Genomic DNA, 13,160 nt, shown 5'->3' with positions numbered 1-13,160 from the left:
ACAGGTGTTCTGTCTTAGCTCAGCATAGATGCTTACCAAATTTGCATTCCTAATAATAATGACTTGCACAAGATAGTCAAATTTTTCAATCTGTGTTGTTAGACCCTAGTAAGGGGAGTGATATATGTTTAAAACATTAGCCAGGGGCAGTTAGGTATTGGCCTTAATGAGAATACCTTATTTAATTTGGACATAAAATTTTTGCATCTCATAAAAAAAAAAGAAAAAGAAAGAGAAAAAAAAAGGCAGGTGGGGATGAGGAGAGAGAGAAAAATCACTGCTCCACAGTGTTGAAATAATTCTTACAATGACTTTAATTTATACTGTGACTCAGATTCTGAAGTCACTTAAGGCACTGAGGATTTAGTTTCCCTTTTCTTTTCCCTTGTATGACTTCAAGTCTTGCTAGTCTTTTCCCTCCTAATGCTGCATTCACTGGGCTGAACTAAAAGAGTTGAATTATTTTTCTCATGGATGAATGTAGAGTCTTCCCCAAGCACGGGGAGTTTTCTCCAAGTTGATGTTGTGGTGTAATGTGGTTTTCTCTGTTAACTATTAGAGAAGTTACTGTCCTGCTCGAGTTAGAAAGGCAGCAACACTATATAGTTTACAGATTAACGAGTGATAAGCTGTTCTATTAAAATCACGTATGTAACTGAATAGCATCATTGATAAGTGTGCAGTTGTGTCAGTTATTTCAGAGATAAAAGTGAAATTGTCTTAAGATCTCTTGACACATTTCACATCTTTATTTTTAGCGGTTCTATCTTAGCAGGGTAAAATGGGATCATAATGAATCTAAAATTCATTTTAATATTTAAAACAGGGAACACTGTCTTACCAGAGAGAAATCATCAATGAAGGTTCATTAATCAGCTCCTACCTTGATGCCAAAAGTAAAAATAAATTAAACTAAAATACAAATGCTTCAAACTGACAACCCCCCCCCCCCAAAGTTGTACAGTCTAAGCACTCTCATTTGAATGTTAGAACCTATTTAGATTATCAGTTCCTCTTTGACAAATAGCAGAAAGTGTAGTTGCCACTGAGAAAAGACAGGTAGCCTTCAATTGCCTGAATTTGGCATCTAAAAATCCCCTGCTTATTGTCTGTCTAATTACGGTAAAAAGATGAGTCTTAGCAGATACATCCCCATAGCTCCCTACGTGCCTTTGTTTGCAGTTTTGTGTGTGCTGTTAAGCCATGTTGTGATTAAGAAACAGGTCAGCATGGAACTTAGTTTTGGGGTCCTTATAGAAGTGCTCTGAGTTTACTCTGGATTATTTTACACCATACTCTGGGCTATTGAATCAATACTGTGAGTTTTCAAAGTAATCATTCAAAAATTAGTCACTTTCATGAATAAGTATGCCAGGCTATACCGTCAGGAATCAGTATTTTCAAGGATAGTCTAAAGTTTTTACTAACAGAGTATTATATGATGTATTAATATGAAAGTTGTTGAAAAAATGATCAATTCAAATTACATTTTTTCCTCCTCTAGACAATTGATTTAGAGGGATTCAAACTGTTCATGAAGACTTTTCTGGAGGCAGAGCTACCTGATGATTTCATTGAGCATCTTTTTACATCATTTAGCAACAAAATCTCTCACTGCAGCCCCTTAATAAAAAACAAACCCCAGCTCCTTTCTGGAGGTAAGTAACAAAATGTAAGAATTGCAAGTTCTGTGCTGCTGCTCTTCACCTTCTAATAGTCATAAATATGTAGAATTCTAAACTATTTGTACTTCTTTGTTCTGATATTTATGAAATTGCAGAAACTAAGTCATAAATAAGGAATATTGTGAAGAGAAATGGACATGAAATGGTTTAATCTTTTTAATTCGCATTGATGATGCAGCTGAGACACCAAGTGGACAGTCTGTCACATTAATGCTAAGCAGATTACTATGGTTACACGGTATTGCTGACTACTTTGCTGTATACTTAGAAACCTTCACAGCCTCATGCAGGATGCTTCTGCTGGTGCTCCACAGTTGCTTTACCCAGTTACTGCTGCTTCTCTTAACTGTTTGTTTTTTGCTGCTGTTAGTAATCTTACATACTTACCAGCTAATAGTATTTTAAATGTCCTATAACTGTTAGCAGTATTTGTTTTACCCAATGTAAGACTGACATTTTCACACTAAATAACATGGTTATTGAAGGTTATTATTCAATATTGGATATTGAAGTCTTTGATTTAACACTATGAATTTGGGAACTCTATCAAAACCCATAGCTAAAAGCAGAAACTAGGCTAACTTAAAACTAAATTTCATCTTCTGAACAGCTGGGCTAATCAAGCATTTAGAACATTTTAACAACTGGTTTCATAGGTTTTTAGTTGCCTGAATTCTTCATATGAAGATTAGGTGTCTTCAAATTCATAAATCTATCTGGTATGTGAACATTTTTTATTTAGTGTCTCTCAGTCTACTCATGTCTGTTTATACATTGTATTTTCAGTTAAGGTGTCTGAAGTTCACCCAGAAGTTGTGAATTTGGTACAAGTGCTACTAGCTAAAATGTTATGTGCTGCAGGTATCAAGCTCTAGATTTCCATTGTTGCCTCAGTGTACATTATTAACTATAGGCTTTCGGGTATTGCCAATTGAATCTGGCCGTGTTTATCACTTTATTGTATTATATTATATGCTTTATTTTATTGTATATTTTATTTTATTTTATTTTATTTTATATTTTATTTTATTTTATTTTTTTCTGCTAGCAAAACTTGCTTACCACATTGAGCGTATGTATGGTTCTTCTTTTCATTTGAATTGAATACCTGAGGTATCTTTATACTTTCTAGTCAGAACTGCTGTGGATGTGTCTCCTTACAAAAATACCTGCTGTGAAGACCTTATATTTTCAACTTTCTGTGCTTTTATTATTTTGTTATCTGGACTGGTTCCACATGCAGAGCAGTAGTCTTGGTAGGCTATTGTGTAATCAGTTATTTGGAGGATTCAAAATCTCTTGCTAATTGCAGCTCTAATAATAACATAGGTTTGGGCAAGTCGCTTACACCAATGGTTCAGTCCTTTGACCATTAAGATACTTTGTCACAGAATCTCTAAGGACATTTCTAAATGTATTTGTTATTGTACTGCAGGAGCTATCTCATGGGTCTGACATTATCAGCATTGCATTTTTTCTGCTACGCAGATTCTGCTGCCTATAATGTCTCAGCCACACAATTTCCACTCATTATTTTTAATCTTTCATTGAAGTTTTCATTGTTCTCATCAATGAGAATCATCAGCTATAAACATACTGTACCAGCTGCCAATTTAACACTTTTCCTGGTAACTCCAATAGCAGCTGACATTTACTGGTGCATATTTATTATGCTGTGTTTTTACACATGTTGTCTTGAGCACTGTTATTGCAAAAAGTTTTCTTTTATTATGCTGGTTTTGTGTTTTTGTGGCTTTAACACTTTATATATAGAAATGATAACAGCTGTTTATAGGTCATTGTCAGATTTATTGCTACATTCTGCCGGGTAGAAGCCATGCTCAGCATTCTTTGCTTTTGTTATCATTCTCTCTGATACGTTTTGATTCTAATGTGTGGCTTAAAAAACAACAACAACAAAGTGAATTCTGTTGTTATTGTTAAAACTGTATGCTAAGTTTCTTACTGTAGTAACTCCTAACCTTTTTCTTCTTCACTCTTTCTATTTTGTAGTTCATGTTCAGTTTAGTAGTTTTACATATGCATTTAGTGTAATACCTGAAGGACTGTTTGATAAATTGTTATATGCAAAGCATGTTTGTAGAGACAGTTCAGTTCATCTCATGCAAGAATTATTATTATTTGTGCATGAAAACATGATGTTCATATTGCAGTTCAGTTGCCTGAGTTTTAAACTAGATGTTACATCTTTATAATTTGTAGCGTTTAAAAGGAAATAAAATAAACGTCTGTATATTATCAATTGCAAATAAAAAAATATAGAAACCCTAATTTTAGGGTATCTAGTAATCTTGAAATGTTACCAGTGGTGAAAAAACTGACTATACTGGGAAAGAAATTTGTCAGAAACATTTGACATTTTCCTGGAAAATTGGAACGTATACAAGAGCTAGAGAAGATCACAAGGAAGAAGCAGGGTTCATAAATCTATCTGGTATGTGAACATTTTTTATTTAGTGTCTCTCAGTCTACTCATATCTGTTTATACATTGTATTTTCAGTTAAGGTGTCTGAAGAACGATGGAAACAGATGCCAGGTAGGCAGCAGCACTGTAAATCAGTATTGCTTCCACCCCTCTCTCCCATCTCTGATTATGAAGTAATACTTTGACATGTACCTGGCAGCTGATGATAAGCTAAAAGTTGCCTTAAAATTTGTATGCCATTTTCATTTGGATTTCATTGAAATGCAAGACATTTTTTTTTTTTCAAGATGAGTGGGTCCTAGCTTTATAATAACTTTTATCCTGTGCATAGGATTTAAATAAGACTAGAACATGAACTATCTGTGTAAACTGTGTAGTTAAAGCTAGCATCTTAATCGATTAATGTTTTATACTGTCTTCATTTTAAGTGCACTTACTAATATACAAGCTCCTCTAGTAGAACACTGCCATATTAAATCTGTTTATTTATTTAAATATTTATTTTCAGTCTTTGTTATCTGCCTGCAGCCATGGATGTGAACTTGAAGATATTTTTTCTACGTGCCAATTTGCTCTTATTTAATGAAATATATTTCTAGGTATTTAATGAAAAATATCTTAGCATACATACCTCAGTAGTCCTTTCAAAATGTCTAGATTGTAAACTTTTTCCAGATGAAAATAGAAAATTAATTCCATTTCCATCATCTACAGCAATTAATTTGTCCAAGACAAATGTGGCTTGAGAGAAATTATGTATGCAGGCTATGTACAGGTTGTATACATAACACTGTTCTGAATTAATGATGAAAAATATTTAAGGAACAGTTGATCCCTTTGTAAAGATTTGTCTTTAGCATCACTGAGGTCTGTGGAAAATTTAACAGACTTGTAAAGAAAATGTCATTTTTTCTTTCTTTATGTAGTCCTGCTTTTCCTCTATTTTTCTGTATATATTATTAGTTCTGCAGATTCTAGTAATATCCTCAGGACCAATCATGTTAATGCTCTCTTTAAACAAAAGTATCAACAATGTTGAAACTTGTATTCCAAGTGGTAAACTGGAACTGTTCTTGATCAAATTTGAATGATTATTATGTTATTTAAATTCTGTGTTTGTTTTCATAATAGTCTGTGATCAAGTCTTCTACATTGTAAATTTAAGTTTCTCTGGCACACAAATAACTCTTTTTGGGTGGAAGATTACACATTTGTCTCTAAAACATCTTCAACTGGTGTATCTGGTGACAATCTGTAAATTAGATGAAACTTCTACAAATGCAAGGAACTGGATGCAGAGTTGGGCAGGGATTGTTTTAATACGTAAAATAACATATAACACAGTAGAATAAAAATATTCACTAAATGTAGTCAAATGACATCAGATCAACACAAATGTAAAAACAGTGATGCCATTCCCATAGGTGATTTATTTTTATAATAGTTAGCTTTGTGTAGTATTTTAAAAAATAAACCTCACTTTCATTTTTATTCTGCCTTTGCTAGATAAACTATGAATGTGAATTGTTTAAACTTCACATTTTGATTTAAATTAAGAAATCATCTGAGGTTCAAATAAAATAAGGTTGCATGTACATACGAGTTCTGCTTTGTACTCTGTTTATATCATATATGAAAAGTAACAGTCTGTATTTAATTTCCAGGTCTGAGACTTAACAAAGGTACCTCTACATCCCGGCCTCCTACTCCTGCCAACTTAAATTTACCAGATGTGATCCAGCTGAAGGATATTGTTTGTTATTTGTCACTGCTAGAAAGAGGAAGACCTGAAGACAAGCTAGAATGTATGTTCCCTCTCCCTCTCCCTCTCCCTCTCTTTCTCTTTCTCTTTTATATATTTATTTATTTTCTGGTAAAGAAAAAAAGTGATCAAAATTCTGATTTTAAATTTTCTGAGTTTAACAGTTAGTTTTGAATAGCTTCCTTATAAAAATAGAGTTCTAGGGGACCATTATTGCAGAAATGAGCTTCTGTTCTTTCTAAAAGTATTAATTTGAGATTCTAACCAAATTCTATCACCCATGAAGATAAAACAATCTACAGTTAAAATAATCCTTTCAAATATTTCTTTCTATGCTATTGTCTGTTGACTCTAGCATCAGAGCTGTCAAAAACAAATGAAATACACTAAGGATGCTTAGAGGGCTATAGAAGTCACGAATAATGTGTAGAAAATGAGCTCATTCAGACAAAGAATAGTTGCTTATATGTGCCATGGGATCCATAATTAGTGAATACGTATAAGAAAGTAAAATATGATCTAAGTCTGCACCACTGTTGGGAATGAATGCTTGATTCTGAAAGTTAGAAATAACTTGATTTCTTAACTAGGGACCTGATTCATTAATGCAAAACACCTCCACCTGTTCAAAACCACCTGTTCAAAAAATAAGAGTTTGATCTGCAAATCAGAGAAAAGAACAAAAAACAACCATGTGTTTCTGCATTATAGAATTTTAGAAGTCAGTTTTCTGGATAGATAAATAATTAATCAATCCAATCACATTAGTCCTTCCTGAGACCAAATATACTTTGATATACAAGACTGTCTGTTAAAACTGTGGGATCAGGCTCTGATACTGTAGAGAAACAAACTATTAAGTATGATAGAAAATGTAAACAGTAGGCTCTGTCTACTGGAATGAGAAATTCATTACAGGGTTATATAACCACGTTTTTAAAGTATCATGATATTCCGTTCCTGTAGTTAGCTCACAAGGACAACTTAGTACTGTGAGATCACTGACACCTTTGACTCAGCAAAAATTGCAAGGAGTCAGTCCTGAACTTGATAATACAAGTTTGGTATCATACCGCTAGAATATTTGAATATATGTGTCAGTGTGCATTTAAAACACAAATTACAAGATTCTAGGGCTGAATTCAATTGACAGTAGTAACTGTTTCATGGTAGCAAGCTATGCAAGCTCTATCAGAGCTCTAAAGAGCTCTGTGCACACAGTATAACATGAAATGGAGAGCAGTTGCCTCCCCTGGTGCCAGGAACTGGTACAATGAGAAGAGAGAGAGAGAACTGAGAGTCTAGGGCAGGGGATGTTCCATGGATTTCCCCCAGCAGGAACTGCACAGGCAAAAGACTGTGAATGGTCTGCATGATTTAGGAGCTAGAGTCTGGTTTAATAAATGTATTGTATTTACAGATTAAATATATTCAAGATTGTATGGATTTACTTACATGCTACTAAGAATATGGTTATTACATAAGTTGATTTTCTACTTTGTCATCCAGAGTTGAAACATACCAAGTATTATAACTTCTTAGTGCATAAATTTTGGATTATAGTGCATTAGTATGCAGAATTCCCTATTGATTTTTTTTGCTGAATGTTCCGTATAAATTAATGGTATAATTTAACACTTTATCTTAAATAATTTTATAGTACTAGGCCCCGTGGCTGCAAGGTAAAATATAAATCAGTATGCTAACATTAAGATTAATGCTAATCTAAAATCATGAATTTTTCTATTGACAAAAAATGGAAAGCCTCTGAGTCTTAGCTGAGTGTTTGGAAACTAGGGCAAGCAGAACATAGAAGTGGTTCTTTCAAATAAAATCTGATACAAACTAGATGACTTGTTAAAAATAAAATGCACCAAAAGAAAATGGTGTTTAAAAAGAAAACAGTGTTTAGACTTTGAATGTATATCATCTATAGATTTTCATAGATTTACCAGTATTTCAGCAGATATTTGCAGTGTATTCCTAGAGGTTTTCAGTACTATGAATCTCACCTGTTTTACACACTCAACATATCTGTTCTTAAACTATGTATAGCTTAAATATATCCCAAACCTCCGTAAATATTGGAAGAATTCAAGTTCTTTTTTTAAGGTCGTATTGCAAACAGATCAAGGTGCATCTATATTGTTAAGGACCTCCATGATCTATGTCTCAACCTTCAAACTTGATTCATAGAAAGATTTGGAAGAGTGTTGCCAGCAGGTCAAGGGAGGTGATCCTGCCGCTCTACTCAGCACTGGTGAGGCCACACCTGGTGTATTGTGTCCAGTTCTGGGCCCCCCAGTACAAGAGGGACATGGAGCTACTGGAGCAACTCCAGAGGAGGGCTACAAAGATGATGAGAGGACTGGAGCACCTGTCATATGAGGACAGGCTGAGACAACTGGGCCTGTTTAACCTGGAAAAGAGAAGACTGAGGGGAGACCTCATCAGTATGTGTAAATATCTGAGGGGAGGGTGTCAAGAGTGTGGAGCCAGTCTCTTTTCAGTTGTGCCCAGCGACAGGATGAGAGGCAACGGGCACAAACTGAAGCACAGGAAGTTCCGGCTGAATATGAGGGGGCACTTCTTTACTGTGAGGGTGACAGAGCACTGGCACAGGCTGCCCAGAGAGGTTGTGGAGTCGCCTTCTCTGGAGATATTCAAAACTCACCTGGATGGCATCCTGCACAATGTGCTCTAGGTGATCCTGCTCAGCAGGGGGTTTGGACCAGGTGATCTTCAGAGGTCCCTGCCAACCTCAACCGTTCTGTGATTCTGTGAGTGGATCCATTGTGGTGGTATTGGTCACAGTTGAACAGGCCATATGTTATGTTTTCTGAGACATCTAATAAGATGGTTTGTAAAGTAGGTTGCTTGGGTTTTGCTGTGAGTTGAGGCATTAAAGTGCCCTGAAACACCCGTTTAAGGTGTTTTCAGCTCTCTTCTTGCTTCTTAGAAAATAGATCTCCTAGGGGGAAAAAGAAATGAGCACTTTTGAAGGACTTTCGAAGGGAATGGGGAATTCAGAGCTGACAAAGTGTGTCCCAGACAGTAGGGACAGAGTGAGGTATGCCTAGGCTTCTGGCCTTCATCTTAAGGCTTTTAAAAATATTTCTACCAAAGGTTCTAATTTCTTTGCTTTGCAATTTGATGCTGTATATGATCAACTGAATAAACTGCTTTGAAATGTTTTGATATTAGTGGATATACCCACTCTTGTGGCTGGAATCAAGTAACGACAGAAACTTGAAGGTATATATTCTTTCTGGATGTCACAAAAATGCAGCTATTCTTGTCTGGATAGCTCTCCAGCATATTGGAAAGATGTTTTCAAGTTGATAGAGCAGGTAGGATTCATATTGACAGTCTGTGAGGAGTGTTTATTGTTGGATTTGACTGAATAGATGCTTCAAATAATATTATGTTTCATTTAGCATATGTCAAAAAGCATTTATAAAGCAATATTCAGTAGCGATGACTGCAACCAAGAGAATGGAATAGCATTGTAACTTAAGCATGTTTATCAACATAATTGTGTGTTTTCTTGTGTTCGGTGACATGAGAGAGAAGGGCCCTTTGGTGGTACTCCCCAGAAATACAGATCATCTCTGGGAGGAACCAGAATCACATTCACAGATCAGATTAACAGCTGGAGGGATTATGTAGACAAGATACAAATGTACTCTCCTGCTAATATGTCTTATTGGAGGCACTGTGGCAGGGCAGTCACTGAGTGAACCTCATATAGTACAAAATGTTTGGTGGATCTACAGTTACTATGTTCACTAAGGAAAATGTTAATGCTTGTCCTGTGAAACTCAGTTTGTCCTTTTTTTTTTTTTTAAATGAAATAATATTGTTATTATATTTTCTAATCGAGTTTCCTTCTCTTTTCTTTTTATTTCCTTTTAGTTATGTTTCGATTATATGATACAGATGGAAATGGATACCTGGATAATTCGGTAATTTTGTTTATTTATTTTGATGTGTTATAAGACTATGCCATAATGGTATACCTATAGAAGACTACATGAATCCTGAATTAATAGAAGCACTATAAATTATAGTGAATAGAAAGCTGCCCATTTTGAAACCAACTTTTGAGTTAGTTTTTCCATAAAGCTGCTGTTTCTACACTGTATAATTTTGAAAATGCTGACACTGTTATTGTGTAGTCCTACTGTATATTTTTCTGATTTTTAGTCATATTAAAGGTCATATTGTAGTCATATTGTAGGGGACACATTAATATGGTTCCTAAAACTATATGGGATGGTATGTATGTGTGTTTCATATGTATGTTTCTGGTAGATCTATATGAAAGTAACGTTTGCAAAGATTTCATTAAAAAGGGAAAGTGTGTCACACAGTGGGTATAAGTAGAGAGATGCCAGAACTTCCATGTTATTTTGAACTAAGGAATAATAATAAAGTTTAAATATTGAGAAGTAGCCCAAACAAATGTTTTAAGGAAAATCAGAGGTATAGTAATCAGAAAGAGTTTTATAAAATGAAACTTTTTTTTTTTTTCTTTCAGAGTATAAAGGTCAACTAATGGAAATAAATATTGTGTTGTATTGGCAGCTTTTATTTATTTTTCATCTCTGTCTCCACAAAGTAAGACAGCAGAGAGGAGACTGATTTAAAAAAATAAATAAATAAATAAAATAAAGGTGATTTCCACAAGGGATTAAGGGAATAGGGAAGCTAAGATACCTAGAGGTATAATGTAAACACTGTATTATATTTTTAGATAATAGAAAATATCAGGCAATACAGAATGTTAATAACTAGTGAATAATAACTACAATATGAGAATATACATTCTAGATAAGTATGTTTACAAACCACATTATATATATGAGTATGGAAAAGTCCTAGTGATACATGAATAAGGGAAATTACAACGCTCTAAGGTTAAAGAAAGAAATTCCAAGCCTGAGTTTTGGGTGGTCTGACTATCTGCCTTGTGTACAATGTTCAGCACTTCTGAAAATCAGGTCATAAATATAATAGTATGTATACTGTATATCACCTTGCACTCCTTTTGAGATTAAAAGTGAAAAGAATCATGTGTCTACATAGTTTTAATTTAATTTAGCCTGAAGACTGACCTACAGTTGATTCTTATACTTACATGAGGATGTGTTCCAAGGTTGTGTAACATTTCTTGTTTTTTCTTAACAGCTGAAGAAAATATGACATTTCTTATAGACATCTCTGGTTAAAATCAATCAGATTATGAGATTATACATGTATGTTTATGTCTAATATAATATTAATGTAGCACTTCTACCTGGTGAATTTCTCAGCTGACTGAATATAGGGGGAAATCTTTGAATTTTAAATCTTAACAGCTCAAACTTACGAGTTTTGATTACTTATATTAATGGAGTTAAAATGAGAGTACTCCAGAAAATAACTGACAAAAAATTAAGGCCAGTTTATTTATAACAAATGTTTTTCATCTCTCTTTCCGTCACATCAAATAAGGACTATAGATTATTCCTACCAAGGAAGCATGCCAACTAGGAGCCCTCAAACCTCTCTTCTCATGTATTAGAGTTTATTTTGTAAGGGTAAATACATTTATGTAAATGAAATATATTTGCTATTAAAATAATTTAAATTAATTTCTTGTTCTGCTCAGAGGGTCTCTGATTTTAAGTTTCACACGGTGCATTGATTAGCAATTAGTGATCAGAAATTATTTTTTTCTGTATATTTTGGTGTTCATAAAATAGTCACCATATGCAATAGGTTTGAATTATGAGTTGTTTGCCATAAAATTTGCCATTATAATATAGCATTAAATAGAATTCTTTTTCTTTCATCTATAGGAGTTGGAAAATATCATTGCTCAAATGATGCATGTTGCAGAATACCTTGAATGGGATATTACTGAACTGAGTCCAGTAAGCATCCATTTTATCATTTTTTTTATGGTGGTGTTAGAGACAGCTTTTATTTATTTTGTGATACTTCATGCCAATGTGAGTTCCTAGATATTAGCAAGATAGAAGTATTAATAGTTTGTGCTCCACTGTGACACTGTAAATTAACACTTTTTTCCAAGTCTTTTTTTTCTGGTTAAATCTGTTCTGTAAAGTGTTCTTTGGAAAAGTTTGAAGGCTTTTCTTCAGTGCACATAGTAATTAATATTTGTAACAAGTAATTTACCCCTGAAAATTTCTTGACAAGAACTGTCTCTTACTAGTATTGTACATAGTAAGTACACAAGGAGGCACTCTGGTTTGGGAAATGTAGGTGCTAATTAGTAATATTAGGTGCTAGTAAAATATAAATATGAATATTTCATTTTCTGACCTGGAGGCACTCATTTTAGTACAGGTACGATACAAGTAATATTTTCATTTTTGCATATGGATGAGAGACCATAGATCTCTACACAGCTGGTTATGTTAGAATATGGAACTTATGAGACTTTTCATGAAACTGTGTAGATTCTTCATGAAATGATGGAAGAAATTGACTATGATCATGATGGCACTGTTTCTCTAGAAGAGTGGATCCAAGGAGGAATGACAACAATCCCACTCTTGGTCCTTCTTGGATTAGAGAATGTAAGTATTAACATAACAGTGTCAAGTTTCTGCTTGCATGTCAGCTGTAATCCTCAGGTTTGTTTCTCTATAACCCGTATAGTGAATGTTTTTTCTTGTCCTTTACTATGGCTGAATGATGTGTGAAGAACAGAAGTAAGTCTTCAAAGTCAGAGCTACATTAACACCAAATGAGCCAGCTCTGGAGCTGGAAGTTGTAAAAAGCTCATTAGTTTGTCTTGTTGACAGCATATTATTAATTACTTGCTACAGTAGTGTCTTTTAAAAATGTTTTACTACCCATGTGTGTGTTACAGCTGGCTTGGAGCGGTGTTTAGGCAACTTGGCATGGTGCTGTGGTGTGTAGCTTAACCATAGTGAATCATGAAACAGTCTAGGTTGGAAGAAACTTTGGAGATCATCTGGTCCAGCATCCTATTGAAAGCAGGTTCTTGGATTTTTTTTATCCAGGCAGGACTCTTTCAAGCCCAATCCTAAATAATTCCATTGAGATGGATTCCACCAGTTCTGTAGGCAGCTTCTCCTAGTGTTTAGCTGTTCTCATGGGAAACAGTTTTTTTTTTTTTCTTTCATGCCCAGACAGAATTTCTCCTGCAGCAACTCTTGCCTTCAGGCTTTTGTCCCGTCATGAAACATCACTGTGAATACAGTTCTTCCATCTCTATAACTACCTTAATAA

General features: G+C 34.4%; 1 protein-coding gene across 42 annotated transcripts in view; it reads left to right on the top strand.

Annotated features, from left to right (window-relative positions):
• DGKB (diacylglycerol kinase beta) overlaps positions 1-13,160 on the top strand; it is a 392,397-nt gene that overhangs the window by 116,016 nt on the left and 263,221 nt on the right. For 36 of the 42 annotated variants that reach the window (XR_013946810.1, XR_013946811.1, XR_013946812.1 and 33 more), the window contains 6 exons: positions 1,505-1,658; positions 4,208-4,243; positions 5,797-5,937; positions 9,810-9,859; positions 11,738-11,812; positions 12,362-12,481. Coding sequence is in view for 37 of the 42 variants with exons in the window: in XM_080580909.1 (XP_080437035.1) it covers positions 1,505-1,658; positions 4,208-4,243; positions 5,797-5,937; positions 9,810-9,859; positions 11,738-11,812; positions 12,362-12,481 (576 nt within the window). In the remaining 5 variants the exon portion in view is untranslated. The other 6 variants (XM_080580922.1, XM_080580920.1, XM_080580921.1 and 3 more) reach the window with 3 other exon arrangements.

This window comes from Anser brachyrhynchus (genome assembly GCF_964034855.1).
Source record: "Anser brachyrhynchus genome assembly, chromosome: 2".
NCBI lineage: Eukaryota > Metazoa > Chordata > Aves > Anseriformes > Anatidae > Anser > Anser brachyrhynchus.
The sequence above is the reverse complement of the archived record's forward strand: the minus strand, read 5'-3'. Positions and strand labels throughout refer to the sequence as shown.